At 42.8% G+C, this 18698-nt stretch overlaps 1 protein-coding gene across 1 annotated transcript; it reads right to left on the bottom strand.

The window, feature by feature from the left end:
• Positions 1-1167: 1167 nt before the first annotated feature.
• ksr1a (kinase suppressor of ras 1a) lies at positions 1168-18110 on the bottom strand. The gene is made up of 19 exons (XM_071925409.2): positions 17970-18110; positions 12231-12378; positions 11652-12138; positions 9501-9682; positions 8890-8959; positions 8596-8679; positions 8271-8332; positions 8067-8176; positions 7745-7913; positions 7321-7362; positions 6913-6961; positions 6729-6792; positions 4933-5229; positions 4609-4805; positions 4411-4507; positions 2851-2984; positions 2153-2284; positions 1523-1658; positions 1168-1314 (listed from the first exon to the last, which is right to left on the bottom strand). Exons 1-19 carry the CDS (start codon positions 18099-18101, stop codon positions 1168-1170), a joined length of 2739 nt encoding a protein of 912 aa, XP_071781510.1. The 5' UTR covers positions 18102-18110.
• Between the last annotated feature and the right edge of the window lie 588 nt (positions 18111-18698).

The following is an 18698-nucleotide window of genomic DNA, read 5'->3' as shown; positions in this document are numbered from 1 at the left end:
CGAACGAGAAAACGCAACGGTTAGACATGGAAGATCAGACTGTGGATTAGTGGAAGCAGTGTCTGTTTCAGGCAGAGGCAATGCTTTGATCAATCCTCTAAGAGTTAAGGATTCAGGAGCATGCAAGGCAGACCCAGGCTTTGTTTTGCATTGCTTATGTTTTCAGAGTGACTGCTACAACCTAGATTAGAAAAGAGATAAAGAAAAGAGAGAAAGAACAAAGGAAAACACAAACGTTAGACGGTTAGTGAAAGTAAAATAGGCTTACATTAAGAAAGGGTAATTTGAAAAGGAGCAAGATGTGATATTATATAGAGATAGTTAAAACGGCATTCTGCACTACACTACAAAAGACAGGCCAAGCTTTGAGGGTTCAGTCGTCAAAGATAAACTCTTTCAGGGTTTTCACATTCATTTTATCACTCTCTGTCCAAGCAGAGCCATTTAACTGGTTTGCCTTGTTCTCTTTTAAGAGTCTTCCCTCCAACCTAGACTGTCATGCTGGCATCTCTCCCATCGTTATTACATGTACTGGCTGAAGCTCTCATTTGACCACACGGGATCAACACTGAAGTGCCTCATTGAAGTCTAGCTTGTCGGTTTGACTGATATCATTAAAAATCAAAAGGGCTGCACGTAGTCTTAGAGCAAACAGGACAGAGGTAGAGGTTTCTGAAAGAGCAAATCATGGGCAGGAGGCAGAAATGGAAAATGAAAGAGACAGTGTGAAAGTGAAGATCAATCGAAGTCATGTAAAGAAATGTGTGCATGGAGTCGTGGGGCCGGAGCGAAGTGGGTGAGAAGAGCTGGTACAGGTCCAGATAACAGGGGGATCAAATCCATCCTCAAGTAGAAATGTCCAGGATAATTAACTGTATACCAGTGGAGAGGATCACAGCTAAGATATAAACTCAAAAATACTACTTGTAAACGATTTCCCTTATTCTCACATAGTTTAGTTTGTGGTCCCTGACTAAAAAAGGAGCATCAGTGAGAAGCCACTGTACCTTATGGAACCCGAAAACACATTATACAAACCACAGGATCTTTACATGCCATGCTTTCATATGAACATCATGGATCAGTGCAAAATCAATAGGAGGGGTTAAACCTATGCCCCCTCCCCCTCTCCAACCCTGTCCAGTGCCTTCACACGATCCTTCCTCTCTAGGATACATACTCTGCAGACTTCCAGAAGTGTCCCGGGTGGGACAGCCTGCGGTTGAGTTTAGGCAGCTTCTCCAGCATGTCGGCCAGCTGGGTGAAGGTAGGCCTCTCTCTCAGGTCGTACGCCCAGCAGGCAGACAGGATCTCCTGCAGAGGGCGAAACGCTTCATGTCAACGCACCTGGCAAAAGCACTGATCCAGACGTTTACTGAGAAATGATGATCTGTCTAACACGTTTATCAGCTCCCAAAACCTCTTAATCAGTGGAACATGACAGACTCATTTGCCTTGAAAAGCTGAATAAAGGAGTAATTTCCTGAATGACTGACACTTTAATGCTTCCGCTTGCACTCACTGTGACCTCCTTGCCGAGGCTGATCTCCGCCAAGACCTTCTTTATGCCCTCTCCGCTCCCCACCTGCCAGATGGTAGCCTCCACAGGCTGATTGGTGATTGGCCAGTCTCTGGCTTGGAGCTCATACCAAATGGTGCTAAATGGGAGCAACCAGCAGTATGATTATTCCTTTATTTTTGTTGCACTTGCACTTTAATACTACTTAGACTTGTTAGACTTTTTTACACAAAGGAACTGAGAATCATACACTTAAGCTTACTGGTACTTTTAATGATACTGTAAGTATACTTTAATAAACTTAAAAGTGGTCCAATTAAGTCACTAGACGTTCAAATAAACCTTAGTACATTTTTAGTATTTGTGAGTCAACGTCAAGTATACTAAAACTATACTACTAATATACTATACAGAAGTTATTTAGTTAACTTAGTATTAGCATGAAAGTTAACTTAAATTATACCTACTACTACTTTTATAAAATAAAAAGTGGGCAAATTTAATCTCAACAAGTAACAAAATAGTACACTTAAAAGTAAACTAATAGATATAAGTGATAGAAGCAGGTACGACAGAACAGTAGTTCCAGTGCTTAAACTAAGTTGCTAAGTGTCTCTGAGTGTAAGAGCTCACCCAAAGGCGTACACGTCTGCTGCAGTGGAGAAAGGGAGGCGGTCCTCATTGTTACCGGGGCTCATCCTGCGCACAATCTCCGGGGCGAGGTAACAGATCCAGCCATGTGGAAGCTTCAGCTTGTTCTCACGCCTGTGAGGGCAGGAATACACGGACATTAACCGCCAACCAATAACAAACCCGTCAATACAGAGTTGTTCACACAGGACCTCATAACATTGAGAATGATTCCCCAACCTCTGTTTTACAGAGGCAATTTCACAAACGATATGTTTTTATTGAGGTTTCCTAAGATCAAACTTTACACACCCCAGATTACACTGCCATTAAAAGCTCTGTCAGTGTCATATGTCAAATGGCTTCTCACTCAATGCATTACCAGAAATGTGTGGTACAGTACATGTGCAACTACTGTGTGACCTACACCTACTGTCTATCAAGCAATACACAAAGCAAGAATAAAAGCAGCAGCTTCCTTGTCCTAGCCTTGTGCCTGAAATTACTGGGATATGCAATTGCACAAGATCAGTACTATCAGGGGACCTCAGTCTTAGCAAAAAAATACATGGCTGCCAAGGGAGATGCCTGCAGGATTAGAGCAATTATTACAAATCACTGGACATCCCCAGGTAATAGCAGTCCTGTGTGCGCAGCACTTTAGCTGAGGTTGTGGTTTTTCTCTCAAGCAGTGTTCTTACCTCCCCTCCTGGACTACTCCAGAGATCCCAAACAGCCCAAAGTCTGTGATCACCACCTTATTGGTGTCATGAAAAACGTTCTTTGACTTCAAGTCCTTGTGAACAATGCCTTTGGCGTGCAGGTAGCCCATTCCCTGTAGTGGAAAACAAACAGTGACAGTACATGAAGCATAGTCATATACTGTAGGGTCTGATTCAGACTGTGTAAAGTGATGTGGGTCTTAGGTGCATTGAGATGTGCATGTTTGAGCTGTTCCTATTCAGACTTGGACAATTCACACTGAGGATTTTGGGTGTGGATTTGTTTGCTCATTTTTTGTCATTCCCATTGGTATGGAGTTTTCTCCCACTCGTGTCTTTTTACTGTGGCATTGCCATTACATGCAAACACCATGCACATGAAGTCTGAATTGGCAACATACCCTTACGACATTAATTTTATAAGAACACATTACAATAGATTTAAAAAAAACATGAGATGACTTAAGCTATTCTGTATTTGTGCCTATGGGAAACTAGTGAAAATAAGTTTTATATCAAAAGATGAGTTTCTTAATGGCAGCTGCTTTCTACTCAACTCACTGACAAGCCACTCGTCAGTCGCACTGCTCATTCACTAGAAAATCATTGTACTGAAACACTTGTTATGGCCATGTCTACATCACATACAAATTGAATGTTTGTGGAATGTTGTCTTTTCCTAGTCCTATAAATTTGTTCTTGTGCGCTCGGTGCCCTGATGGTCACATGCACGCAGCTGATGGCACCGATGACATTTGGAAAGCAGCACAATGGAGTCGATCTTTGATGGTGAGTCTTTGTGCGTCAGTATCTGACCAATATATTCTTTGATGTGCCTGCTCATTGCCACTAAGGACTGCATCAGGCAGCAGGAGACGCAACCTGTCACCAGGATGGAAAGGGCACATGTTACCCGGAGTAACACGAGAGGAATTATGGCTGTGTGATCTGGCACATCTACAAATCAGGGGAGCAGCTCAGTGAGGCCCTATCGATGTGCAAACACTGGGCGTCTGTTAAACTCAGCAGATTTAAATGACTATTTGGCACCCTGTGTGCTCTGGCGGTGCTGCCTCCTTTGATGAGCCGCTAAAAACTCCTTCATCATGTTTTCTTCATTGTGGAAAGTCGTCAAATTGCTTTAAATAACATTCCAATTATTCAGAGTCCAATCCACAGGGTTACACAGCCTAATTCATGTCCTTAAGGTTTTTGTCAATCAACAATTCATATCCTATTTGATGCCTTTGGTGTTATTAGTACGCAGATTTTTTGTTTTACATCATGAAACCAGTGGTAGTGCTGACATATTGCAGGGTTTCTGGTATGCAAGGAAAGATGCGCACAACTGGACTTAAATCAAAGTCAGATATCATAATGCACAGCTGGACAGGGCTTGATTTGCATTTTTGTCATCTCATGTGTGTGTATAAAACTTGAGTGAAACACCGCTGTGCAGTGTTTAAGTCAAAGTCTGAACTGGACCAATATAGAATAAAGCGCACATAAGGAAGCTTTTGAATAGACAGAAAAACTCACCTTTACAATCTCTTGAGCGATTTGTCTCGTCTTATTAATATCCAGAGTGTTTTTAGTGTCTCTAACAACTGAATACAGTGTCCTCCCTTTACAGAAACTGGGAAGAGAGAAGGGGGAAAAAATGGAGATGAAAACAGATATTCAGGTTGAAAGAGAAGGTGATCATTTTAGAGGTGCGTTTGTGATTTTTCCTCTCACCTGGTGATAATGGCTAGGTGGGGTGGAGCCATGCAGGCCCCCATGAAGAGGACCACGTTCTCATGCCGGGTCTGTCTGTAGTTCATCACCTCCTTCTTAAACAGCTTCAGGTGGTCCTGGTTGTTCCCGTCGATCTCCAGAAGTCGGATGGCCACCTCGCCGTGCCACCGACCCTTATGCACTTTGCCCCAGCGGCCCTGGACGAACAAACAGCAAAAACAAATTGCCTTTCCAGAAACATCTACGATTAAGGTCTATGTAGAATTTCTTGATTGTGTTTGTCTGATAAACCTTACATGATCCTCAGTCGCTTTTTCCGCTCACCTTTCCTATGAGTTCTCCCAGGTCCAGCTGCTCAAACGGGATGTCCCACTCCTGCAGATACACGCTGGTCTGACTCGCCTTGCGGGAGATGGGGCCTTTCCACTGGCTTCCCCGAGAGCTGGGCAGGTCGTCCAGCTCGTCGCCGTCACACTCGCCGTCTGAACCGCCGTTCATCCCGCTCTCCTCCCCGTCATCTTCCTCATCCTCCCCGTCATCTTCCTCATCCTCGTCTTCTTCCTCGTTCTCCTCCTCCACGTCTGGGTCTTCGTCTTCCACCTCAAGTTCCTCCTCCCCTTCCTATAACATTGATGGTTTTGTTATTCGAACATGCATGAAAAGGATAAAAGTTTAAAGTTTAGTCTACCCAAAACTATCAAGATGTACCCACTTAAATACCTATAACACATAGTCAACATGAAAAGGAAACATGAAAAGGAAATGAGCCTTCATGAACAATATTTAGAAACAAATTGTGCTTTTCTTTTAAGTCTAGAAAAGATTGGCTGCACCTACCTTTAAACCTATATACCGGAAAAAGGTGGCATAATGCAAAACTGCACATGAATGCACCTTGTCCCTGTCTTAATGTGTTAGGTACTGTTTATCATAGTGCCTTGTGGTTTGCTACAAATTGTAAAGCCCTTAATCATCATTGTACACTATATTCTAGGGCTGGTTGTCCATTTTAGGAATGCTTCCTCCTTCTGTGTTTGCATTAATCAAACATGTGAAGTCCAGTATAGACCCAAATTCCTTCCATTTGGGCAAGAAAGCCTTATGATCACAGAGACCTCTGTATGAAATAGCCTGCAGAAGTATCAGGTTACTCTCTCTGAGCTCAAAGCTGTTGCCAGAGCTAAGATGAGTCGATTGAAAAAAAGACCATGCTTTGATTAAGCTGTTGTCTGCGGTTCCTCTTCCATATATACTGCATAGAGTAGGCATTTATTGTCCTATTGAGAATGTGTTTTGATGTTTTGTATTGTTTTTGCTTTGCCTACATCTTTATGTGCTGCTGCCCTCGGCCATGTCACAACTGTAAAAGAGCGATATTTGTATGTCAGCACAACCGTGCTGGCTAAATAAATAACATCATCGTCCGAGATCAGGTTACGTCAACCTGGTTTCAACAAACAAATGTCAATACAATGTGCCGAAGTGAATATATTAGATCAATTGCTCTTTTATCTGCTCTTAGTCCAATTTCTTATAGTCTGTAAGTAGTAAATTTGACTCGTATCACTATGCTTTGACAGTTTACTTTATCCTGGTGCCATAACAAACATGTGTGTTTATGATAAAAATAAAACTTGCGTCTGAACAGTATTTCTTGATTCTCCCTCATGTTTTGATATCATTCATCCGGATATTCTTCTGTCATCATGCTCCAGCTACAGGTCAACATTTTCAGCTTTTTCTAATACAGTTTGTTAACGGACCATTCTGCAGGCCATGGCCACAGTGGTTTGTGTCAGTTCATCATTACTCTGTACGCCTTACACTGACAACTGGGTCTTTTAATGCTTCAAATCAGTTCAGCAAAATGTCTGTTTATCACCATGCAATCACTGATGGATGACAGATGGATGACAAAGACAATTTCAGTCTTCATCAACATTGTGTTGTCAGACTGGTTTGTCATTCTGTGTATTGTGAAACCCTTTCAATGACACACTGAACTAATTGGGATGCAAGACAATGCAAGTACAATCTCATCAACATTTAACAAACTGACAGTAAAAACTGTCACTAAAACACATAAACTGGAATTCAAACACTGTTTGCTGTAACATTACCTCTTCATCTTCATCTTCAACCAACTCAGCGTGTATATCATCAGCCGACTGCTCTATCTCACTGCTGTGACACAGAGAATTGACATCAGGGGAGTAAAATACATAGAAACGCAAACCAGTAGTCAAACTATACCATCTTGGAAACAGAATATTTATATAAGTGAAATGGACAAGAGGGTCTTACACAGTGTCTTGGAGGATATCAGAGTGCAAACTAACAGGACTGGAGACGTCTGTAGGAAATAGAAAGAAAAACAAAATCACGGTTTGGAAAGGAATAACTTGAAATAATATGATCTAAATTGTTTTCCATGAGAACAGCCAAAATTGTATTCCTCTTGTTTTTTTTTTTTTCTCCTCTTCCTTTAGGCTCTGGACAATAGCATCATGTTGTCAACCACAAACATAACAAGACCAAACATGCAATTCCCACGCATGCCAGGAGATGGGGCCAGTAAAAGCTATTGAGAAAATGGCTCTCATCAACAACATGCAGAGGGTAGAGAGAGCTGATGGGAATCTAAGGACTGGAGAGTGGATGTGATGGGATTGGTTAACAACGCAGCATGACAGTTTGGGACCGTCAACTCACCCGGGAAGATAAACTGCTGTCTATGCTGAAAGTAGCAGGCAGCTTTGGCAAAAAGAGAGGGAAAGACCGACAAGCATGGTAGGGAGAGAGACTCTTGGTTAGAGAAGCTTTGAATTAAAAGAACTTTTTTTATTCCACAAACGCACATCCACAAGTGTTCGTCAGTGTTAGTGGTATCATGTATGGAGAGAGAAGGGGAGAGGAGGGTTGTTTGCTGCTCCTTCCATTCAATACAGTTAAACTGGAAAAAGTGATTCAGGGAAACATTCTGCGTAATCAAAGAGTAATAAGAGGCACTTTTCAATATGTATGTGTGCCTGTAGGTGCGTATGTGTGTGTTTGCATGGGTCTGTCCGGCTATCTGGTTGTGTATATTTGTGCAGTTCCATATGCGTTTCCGTATCGGAGCTCCTTTGAGCCTTACCGGGGAAGTGAAAGCGGCTGTCCCGATGGCCTTTGGGCGAGGGGTTGGGCGGCGGAGTGGCGCTGGGCGGGTTGCTCTGCTGGAAGGGAGCTGGGGAGGAAGGCGTGGACGAGGTGGTGGAGGACGGATTACTGCTGGAGTCTAGCTGGTTCAGCACTGGAGGATGATCCTGGTGAGAGATGTGTGCATACAAACAACACTGATCAGCCGGTGATACGGTGATGTTTAAAAAATGCTACATGTGGTGCCTTTAAACACAGCATACTGCAGGTTGAAGCAGTTGCACTGTGTGGCGTAATGCAGAACTCATAAACCTTTTCACCTTTTTGGTAATGGCCTTTGGTAGTGTGCCAAACTGCGGTGCTTCTGACGGCCGGTCCACAGGGTTGTTGATATCAGATGGAACAGACTCAGTCCGCCGAATCTTGGCGACTAGAAGAGAAATAGGTATTGTCACACTGTATATGCGCAATACATCGTTTCCACCAAATGCAAGGGACGACACAAAAGCTGTAGAGGAGCTTACTTGGCAGAAAGGAGATTCTGCAGGATGGAGCTTCCTTTGTGCATTTGTTGTGGCACTTTAACCTGCGGACAAACAAGGCAGAATTGTAGACAACCAATAGACGGTAGGTGCTATATACTCAGCATATAGCACCTCAAAGAACCCTCTTCTTATGTCCAGAGATAGTCGAGGAGTCAGATCCCCCACCTCTAGAATCACATGTGCACCCACTGGACTAGGATGGAATCCTGCTAGAGCTCTCTCTCCTGTGTCCTCTCTTACTCGGTCTCTAAAAAGCACTACAGGCCGAGTGGACTGCCCACTTAAAAAAGCGAGCTCTACTCACCGACAGTGTTTGCACTTAACCCCGAACATCATGTTCTTCTGGCACACCTGACACGTCTGAGACAGCCAGGACTTGGTCGAAAACCTACGCAAATACAAGCAAAGCTGTGAGACCCATTACATGACATGGTTTCATAGAGAATTACTCCTCGATTGGGTGGGTTTGAAGTATTATTGAAGAGGTGTTATTAATAGGGTTAAATAATTATTGCGTTAATAATAAATCTAGCTTGTTTGCTTTATCATTATATAATCATCATTATATAAAAGCATTGAGTATAAGCAGGAAAACTACCTGTGTGTGACTGCTAGGCCGATGTCTCTCCTCACTGCTTGTGGGGAGCTGCGGTGCACCGCTACGTTATCTAGGCAGAGAGAGAGAGAGAAGGAAGGAAGGAGGGGAGGAAGCGAGGGAGGAAGGAAGGAAAGGACAGAAGAAGAGAAAGATTAAGAGGAGAATTGGGTTGTCTTTAGATGGACTGGTATCTCATGAAGTGACATCAGTGGTTAATCACATAAAAAAAATAAATACCGAACATTTAAACATGTAGAATTTGTCATTAAAATAAGGTCAAACAACATTTGGGATATGATTCACCCACACAGAAATCATCATGGGCACCCAAAACATTCAGTCACACATCCCAAAAACACAAGCACACACATGCAGGTCCATGTGCACATACTGTACAACAGACAGCATGAGATTTCTGCCATCAAATAAAGAAAAGGAATCATAATTTTTTCCCCAGAACCAATTAGATAACAAAATTATTCTTATAAAGTCCAGAAATCCCCACAGTCTTAGACAGACCGGTCGTCTTGGCTAAAACATTCTAATGAGTTTTTACAGGTCAACCATGCATATCCATCGCATTTAAATCAGCAGAACAGTGCATAACTCACTCTTGATGCTGCTGTGCTCTTCCATGAGGGTGGGGGTGCCAGGAAGGGTGTAGGGTGCTGTGGTGGCAGCGGGGGTGGCTCCGGGGGTACGGGCAGACATGACCGGGTAGCGAGAAGGCGAGTCCTCACATCCATTCCCATTGATTTGCATATTCAGGAACAGCTTATTCTTTTTAACACACCTGGAGGGAAGGAAAGCAAGCAAAATATGGACTCTTAGTCGGACTACACTGGCAAAAACAGAACTACAGCATCATTTGCATTGCATGCTGTGTACACACACATATGCGCATACAGAGTCGTGCTTGGGGAAAAACATCCATATGTCCATTTTTCCCTCAACTGCTGTTCTGTCAGACCTGTGACCTGTTTTCACAAGCCACAGTTTATACTCTCAGATCGCCATTATAATGTATGCGCAGCACTGGGATCAACTTGCAAGATCATCTGGCTGGCGAGGCTGTATGTCAGAAGCATAGGATCTGTGTCGGCCGTCTTTACTTCTGCCTAGTCATGTTACAGGCTTTGTAGTAAAGCTTTCCATAAACGGACAGGATATCATGGATCAACATGTGGTGTGTGTATGTGTGTGTACGTGCACATCTAATCACAATAGAGAGAGAGAGAGAGAGAGAGGGAGAGAGATTTTGTGTGTCTTGCCACCTCTGAGCATTAGTCCTAGGAAATGCTTCCTGTTTTGACATGAATCATAATCTCTGGGAATCTGTGGGGGGATTAGCTCCAGTTATATACACAGGGTAAAGGAGCAACAGGCAGGATGTGAAAGAGAGAGACAGAGAGAGACAAAGACAGAGAGAGAGAGAGAGAGAGAGAGAGAGAGAAAGAATGTGAGTCTGAGTGAGTGTGAGAAAAGCTCTGCTCTTTCCCTGACAGTGTAACGGTGTGGTGAGAGGGAAGTGTGTCCAGTATAACTCTGATCCAAGATACTGGACAGATGCATTCAGAAAAATCTACACCAGCAACTGTTATGATATCTCAGTGGGTTGCGAGACCCATGGGGCTGCAACAATAACCACATTACTGCAAAACCACCATGACCGCGCTCGTTTTTAAGCAGTATACAGCACCCTCTACTGCTCTTTGTAGACTTTTCTACAATGCTTTCTCCCTCCTGTTCTTCACTTGGTATGGGGAAATTTTACAGTTAAACGTTCTGCCAAGTTGTCAAGTGTTCAAGCTGCAAGCATAGTATACACTTAGGTTTTTCTATGCCATGTGAATATTCACCTCTGCCTCTCATAGCCAGAAAAAAAGAGGGAAAAGAATGGTCATGTCTACAGTTTTGGCTACATAGTGTGAATTGTAAGCAATGGGAAAGGTGACTGTGATAATATCCAGGATGGTTTGCCTGGGGATCAGGGTACATATGACTACAATAACAGAGTTTATTTGGATGTAAAAGTTCAGATAAACATTCTATCAATCTGCTTCTCGTTTATTATCAAAATGTACAACTCTAGGCTGGATAATCACAGATTATGGCCTTGGTTTTTATCATTGAGAGAAGGTTGTTCACAATCACAATGTTAACTGGACCATAACTATAATAATGAACTAACCATTATTGGTTGACCATTATGAACAACATATATGAATTCTTATATGAATTCTTATATGAATGGTATTCACTTTTAATTATCAGTAATAAAGTAGCCAAATTTCAGTTTACATTACCACATTAAGTCCAAGTAAAAATCAAACGGCATATTGCTCTTAATAAGAATACAATTAAGGGGTTTCAGCTATCAAAAACATTTAGAAATTGCATTTATTATCTTAGTCATTAGGGAATGAGGAAGGGAATCAAAGAAAACACAGCAAATGACACCTCAACATCAGCCTGTACTTATGACAGCCTAATTTCATTTTAGAATTGCAAAGAATGGCCAAGAATCAAAAGCTAGCTAATTAAAACCTGGCTAAATTTGGCCAAGGTAGTACAGCTCCTCACAGGACCATTTCCCACACTCCTCAACGCCCATAAACTTGTGCTAACAAAGCCAACTGCGGTGATCTGTTATAATTATAATGTGGTTTGAAGAATCCCATTAAGTTACATCCCTAGTTACCTGCTTATGAAAAGCTCTAGTCAAGGTGAATTTGTTAACTAGTCCAATAAGAAGCACCTACTTGTTGGTGGGTGGGTCTTCGATGCGGTTGCCCAGCTGGGACTCGTGGCTTTTGCTACGGGTCAGCGTGATGTTGGGAAGGAGGTGCAGCACTTTGCGGGACGGAGGCGGAGGGGTGCAGGGGGGCTTGAGTCGGTGACGCCTCTTGGAGGGCGGAGTTATGGGTGGAGTGGAAGTGTGTCCGTGGAGCCTGGCTGTGCGGGCCAAGGACATGGGGAATGGATCTGTGAGGGGGCTGTCGCCGTAGATGTACGACGCCTGCGCCTCGGGAGTGGGCGCCGCCGACACAGAGCCCGAGCGGGGATGGGAGCAGGCGGCGCAGGGGGTGGATGGGGTGGATGGGGTGGTGGATGGGCGGGCCAGAGGCGAGGGGCTGTGAGGGCGGAGTGGAGCCCCCATGCTGGTTAGCTGGTCTGCGGTCAGTAGCGAGCCGCTGTCCCTCCTGGTGGGCTCGGACAGCCAGGGACCTCCGTCCTCCCTCAGCTCGCCTCCTGATCAGGACAACACAGAAAAAGAGCGTCAGAGGTAGAAAACCCCCAGAACATCAGATCAGGGAGGCTCTCCTGGAACAAACACACACCTGATTCAGTGGCACTCTTCAGGCAGGAGAGGGCAGCACTGAGTCTGGCACACTCCTCTGAACTGGACCCTAGTCTTCTCATGATCTCCCGCACCTGAGAACCTGTCATCTGCAGTAAGGCATCCAGGGACAACTTCACTGGCACTGCCTGCAGACAGGGAGACAACAAGACAAAGTGAGAGTGAGTGATCAGTAATGCTTATAACATGAGTCGAAACACAGACAATATACTGTACACCACTGTCATAGATCTGTGGGAAGCTTTGTAATACTAAAAAAGCTAAACAAAAATCAATAAAACAGATTACAGCCACTTCCCACTGTAATCAAAAACATGTCCATCAGTCAAAAGCAGTGTAGACTGATGACTCAAAATGACCCTGGAACTGGAAGAGCTTCCCAGTTTAGGGACCAGTGGTGTACTAGTATGTGAGGAGGCAGGTATACTACTGAGGGGAAGTGGCTATACTGTAAATTATACTGTATAAATTTCAATGGTAATCATGCTGATAGGCAAGTATTTACCAAAGACTAAGGAAAACAAGGTGGATATACTCTACGCCTATATTTACGCCTTTGATTATGCCACTAGTGAGGCAGAGTCACTCTGTCAAACTGCAGTGGTCTCAAACTCATGCCCCACAGCAGACTCAAACACAGGATGAGAATGTCAGCATGCTATAGAATCAAATACTTCATGCAAGGGAAACAACCTCTGACTTGTGCTGTTCCTGGAAATCTGTGGTAATCCTGTTTGTTTAGGCTATTTCATCAAATACCACTTATTCCACTAATCTGGCTCTACAGTTTATACTATAGACACTATCTTAGGCCAGTATCAGTTCGATATCATCACAGTCTAGACAGCACTTGGGTCCACTAGACTCATCATCTATGGGCTTCATACGCCACATGGGCGTCCTTATTCACTGTTGATTTAATCATATTATGGATGTACTCATAGCAGTCTGCAATGGTGGACAAAGTACACACTCTTTTCCTACTCACAGATTTACAATGGACTAAGCCAGTGTTGTTACATTACATTTACCGGACCCTCTTACTCTTATTCTTACAATTTAACAATGAGTGAGGAGGCAGAGGGTCAGAGGGTTACGGGCCGGCCTCTCTAACTGCTGGACGACTCTGCCTTCTCTGGTGATCCATTCATGGTCACAGATTGTTTCCTCTAGACTACAACTCAAAACTCCTTTTATAAAGTGATCCCATGATTTTCCTTAGTTATTAGTTCTAACTTTATGGAAGTTGTTTTTGCTTTAATACCATACTCTGTGTGTGTGTGTGTGTGTGTGTGTGTGTCTGTGTGTGTGTGTGTGTATTTTGTTTATGAAAGGTCACAGGTCTCCTGGCTTGAGTAAACACGATGGCAGCTATGATAAAAGTTGACATATGGATGTTTCTCTCCAAATGTAGAGTGGGAGATTACTGACTGATTATAATTGACCATTGGTCAGTGTAGGCTTAATAAAGAGCGTGTGAAATGTAATAGTTACAGTTTCTTGGCTGAGGTTTTAAAACTAATAGAATCAATCAGCAGATATGATTAACCAAACTAACGACTTTGCAAACAAACCTTGACCCTTGTTAACTACAGTTAGCTGACAAATGACACCCTGACACGCTGACTATTAAGACTACAAGTCCTGTAACAAATCTATAATGATAAAGTTAATAGTTTGGTATGAGTTCTAGTTAATTCTTTGAATTTGGTATCGTTTGAATACTGTTTGCCTCAACAATTCAGTAATAAAGTTAACTTCATACCTCAAAATCATACCTTCTGGTTAAACTGTAGTTTGAACATAGACCGAGGACCTTTAGTGGAGGAAGATCTCAAAGCTCTATTCCAGTGAAAACATCCCATCCATCCCCTTGCCACAAATACTACACACCTGAGAGCATTTCTTTAACTAGTTCCCCACACTCCTAACTCTCTCTTAGCAATGTAACTGTTCCTTCCCTCATTCCAGTCCTTTATATACGCCCCTGTCATCCATTTATGAGGGAGTGAGAGATCCAGGAGAGAGCAGCGGAGGACCTCAGGGTCGGAGACGAGACCCCTGACGGAATCTGAGGCAATAAGGATGTCAGCCTTACAAGCCCGAGGTCCTCCACAAACTATTTACTACCGCTTGTTTCCTCCCCTTCCTCACTGCCATTTATCTCCAACAACCAAGTAACTTGGAGGAAACAAGAGAGAGGGAGAGGAGAAGAGCGGAGAGGAGAGGTGAAACTGAGATAGCTTCAGAATATTATCTTAAGAGATGGACCTCAATGGAGCTTTTTAGTCAATATGTTCATGCTGTAGATGTAAACAGCTTTCAAGGGACTGGATCTTGAAGGTTTATTTTTATCAACAGTTATCATTCTGAAAGTCGTTTTTCCCCCTCATTGAAGATAATTTCACGTTTAAGAAGCATAGCATCTTATTTGGCTGTGCTGCACACGCATCAAATAATCATGTCAATCTTCAACCGCTGGGACAAGGCAAGATGGCAGCGCAAACAACAATTTTTGGATCACAGAGGGAAGTAGGAGGTAGCGGAGGGAAGGAGGAGTTTAGGATGTTTTTGGACATGGGAAGTACGCAGTAGCTTATCAGTCAGGTTAAACCCTTACTCTGAGAGGGCAAACAGTGATCGCAAATCTAGGACAGCCTCCCACTCGTGTGTACAGTGTAAGCAAAAGCAAAAGCACACACACACACATACACACACACACACACACACACACACACACACACACACACACACACACACACACACACACACACAGGCAGGGGCGAGTGATGTGATATCCAAAAGTGGCTGTGGGCCCTCCCCTCCCACCTCCACACTCCCAATAACATTACAATTTTAGCACCATGAACAGCATAGCTTGCATTCTTGATCGCTCTACTGGGGCCTATATTATCGGTCAGCATTGCTATGTATGTGTATACAGCAACTAACACTATATTCTTATTGAAAGCATACTGTTTTCACATATTAAGTCAAGTGTATTTTGGTTATTTTTGGGTCCCCTACCCTACTGGTTGGTGTTTTGGGGATTTTCACATACAGATAGTTAAACAAATGGAGCTGAAACTTTTGAGCAGCAGTGAAAATGGAGCTCTCCACTTTATCAACGTCCACATACAAACGCACAGAAAGTAGCTCAGGCAAAAATACACAATCCAAAACTATCTTTGTTGCTATTTTAGGATTTAGGCAAGTTTTCAGTTTCGCATTGGCCTGGCTCATAACAACGTTGACCTGTTTCATGCAGCGTACAGCAGGCTAACCCAAGTGAAGATGTTTAGCGCAGCCACTGACAAAACTACTCGCAATTAGTTCTCAATAAGACACAGACGATCATGTAAGAGGCTCCTAACTTAATATCCAAATATCAGATGCTTATGTAACATTATGTAATGCTGAACACAAAGAGTCATGCCCCACTGTCAGCTGCAGAATGCACCACCACAAGTGAGCAGAACGGATGGATTGTGGGTAACGGATGCCTTCATACAGCCAGTGTAGTGTTATTGGACCGTCCCTTAATCCAGTAGAGAATGACTGGAGATGCACTGTAGAAATCTTGATCTAGAAATGTCTGATCTAGGTCAACAGCCATTAGCATGCCATGTTGAATCTACATCTATATAACAAACAATAGGTCCCAAATTGGTATACAAGGGATACAAACAAGTCCACTGATATTACCTCAGAACACGGATCAATTTAACCTTTATTCAACCAGGCATTAAGAGCAAATTCTTATTTAAAACAAAAGCCTAGCAAAAGACAAAATTATTTGAGGGGAAGGTAGTGGGGTTTTAAAGTTAAAACACTGAACATGACAGACATGACTAAACCACAAACAGAAGACAAATACTAACATACAGTATAAGGCGATAAAACACAGCAGGGCAGAAGAGGAGAGAAGAGCAGACACAAGCTTGGGAATGATCCACAGCGATAACATAAGAATAACAAGTACAGGAACATTTATCGTAACAGGCAGGTTACAGCTGGGTCAAAACAGCCTTCACCACAAAGACAAATAGACAAGAGCAATGCAAACATACAGTAACTAAGAGTGATTAAAACTGTTTACAGCAGCACAGGAAGAGACGCACTGTCCCATGGTGAGAGAGGCTTGGGAAACTTGTGACAAAATGTGACAAGCAAATCATGTGTTGTGAAATGATGCAAGTTTGTCAAAATAAGGAACAACCAATGCATGATGAATCAATGCATTTTTTTGTCAGGTGTTCAAAAACAGACCCTAACCCTAACCTGCTTATAATGTACATTCCTTATGCCAGGGACCAGTGTATATTCCTTATATCATACCATCGCATGAACTGAAATACAATAATAACTGTAAGAGTGGAAGCCCAAGCAGCTGTTATCCTTCATGAGTCAAAACAACATTTTTGAGAAACACTTTTCAGAGAACTCCGCAGCACTGACACTGGTCTTCTCATCGTCAAAAATAAACTCTTTTTAGCAGCAGATGTTGGGGAATGTTTGATTTTTAATCCTTTTATAATAATGAATAATTATAATAATAATCACTGTAGGGGAATTCTCTCTTAGCTGACCCCGCTCCACAGGGGACAGTCTCTCTAGTTGAAGGACAGTCTCTCTCTAGGCCACCACTAGGCCACCCTGCTGCCCAAAACACGGCAGACTCGAATGCTGCTTTTGATGCCATACATCCCATAATTTTCATAGGCTGACTCTAAAATGGGGTAGATCTAACTCACACTGCTCTTAAATGGCTCCTCTCCAATCTATCTGGTAGAACCTTCTATGTTGGGTAATTCATCAGCATCCTCTGCGCTAATGAGCATGCCTGGCTGTACAGTTGCATCTAGTTTGTATTGTATTTCTCACATTTTAAGATCTGAGGCACCGTGAACCACCAATCATCAAACATATTGGGAAATTACAAGATGATCGACTGCATGTCATAGAAGGGCATAGTTTTGCTTAAAGAACAGATTTTGACAGGCCGAGCATCAAGTTTAGAATCTGCAGCTAAAGTCGGTAAAAAGTTGAAGTATTGACACAATATTTCTTTTCAAAGAGCATACAAATATGCAAAAAACATTCCAATCCACTAAAGCCACACTGAAAATAATAATAGTCAGGTTAAGATATTTCTGAGAGATGTGAGAGTTCTAGAAACATTTATTGTGGAAAAAGTCAAAGTCCCTTACACACTTGTACAGCAGGCCTTCTCCAACCCCACTAACATGTCACAATATTACAAATGGCAATATACTGGGAACCAGATTTCTAGGCAAGCCAGGAGGAGTTTGTCTAAAGAAGGAGAAGTACAGTATATCTTCTTGTGATAGCCAGCATTAAAAATTCCATCTTTCCCATTCTTTGAAATATGAGTCTCATGAAACATTCTTGGTATGTTGCCTTCAAATTAAAATGAAAAACCCCACTATGGAAAAAGCTTTGCTGCTGTCTAAATGAATCTAATCATTTCAAGTTGACATTTGTTACCATTGTTTGGGGCTCAAATTATCAGGATTAATGCAAGTTACTGTAAAAAAGGACCTTTGAGTCGCTCTTTAAGATTGACATTTTGATGGACACTGGTCAAGTGTTCTTCATTCTCATTCACATGTACCGCGTCCACATAAATGTGACACAACCATGGACATGCAGGACAAACACAGAGACATTGATTTTCACACACAGCAATATGACCTACCTCGATGAGCTCTGGCCGAAGGTTGATGGTGCGCAGCCAGTCTCCTAAGCGTGGGTAGCTGTCCAGGGCCTCGGGCCTCTCTGTCTCTGGCACTTTCTGCTTGCACTGCAGCTGTTTACAGATGTACTTCATCAGCTTCACCTGCAGGGAGCAATAGAGAACACAGCACAGATGGGAGGGGCAGGTTAGACAGGAGACTAACAGCATGCTGGGAGCTGTGGCTAAGGAACAGGGCTTTTGTGTGTAGGATACCTGCCACACCTCTCCATGTTGGCAGTGGAATGGTTTATTGGGATGCTGAAATCAGTTCTTGAGGGAGATGACAATGTGCATTAGCATCAGTGGACAGCTACCCTCATTTGCAAATACAGTATAGAAATTAAATGCCATAGATCCATTATATTCTTACTACGACGGACAGATAATGAGTTTTTCCAAATAATTCCACGGAGCAGTAAACGCAATTACTACTGACTAGTATTGCTTCTGAAATGTATTCACAAGGGACACACAACCAAGCCTTAAAACAGAGATGGCCAAATCTATCCTGGTTTCACCACCTCACCTGACAAACTGCCATATACTCACATTTTCCACCTAGAAATGTTTCTCCAATGTGAGAAAAGGCCAATCTGATGCATAAATTACTCCATCCACGCACATTTTTCCATTCTATAATGTGGCACTCAATGTACTTGCAGACATGAATCCGACTGGGTTTGTTTGGCC

Source organism: Centroberyx gerrardi, chromosome 11 (genome assembly GCF_048128805.1).
Source record: "Centroberyx gerrardi isolate f3 chromosome 11, fCenGer3.hap1.cur.20231027, whole genome shotgun sequence".
NCBI lineage: Eukaryota > Metazoa > Chordata > Actinopteri > Beryciformes > Berycidae > Centroberyx > Centroberyx gerrardi.
The sequence above is the reverse complement of the archived record's forward strand: the minus strand, read 5'-3'. Positions and strand labels throughout refer to the sequence as shown.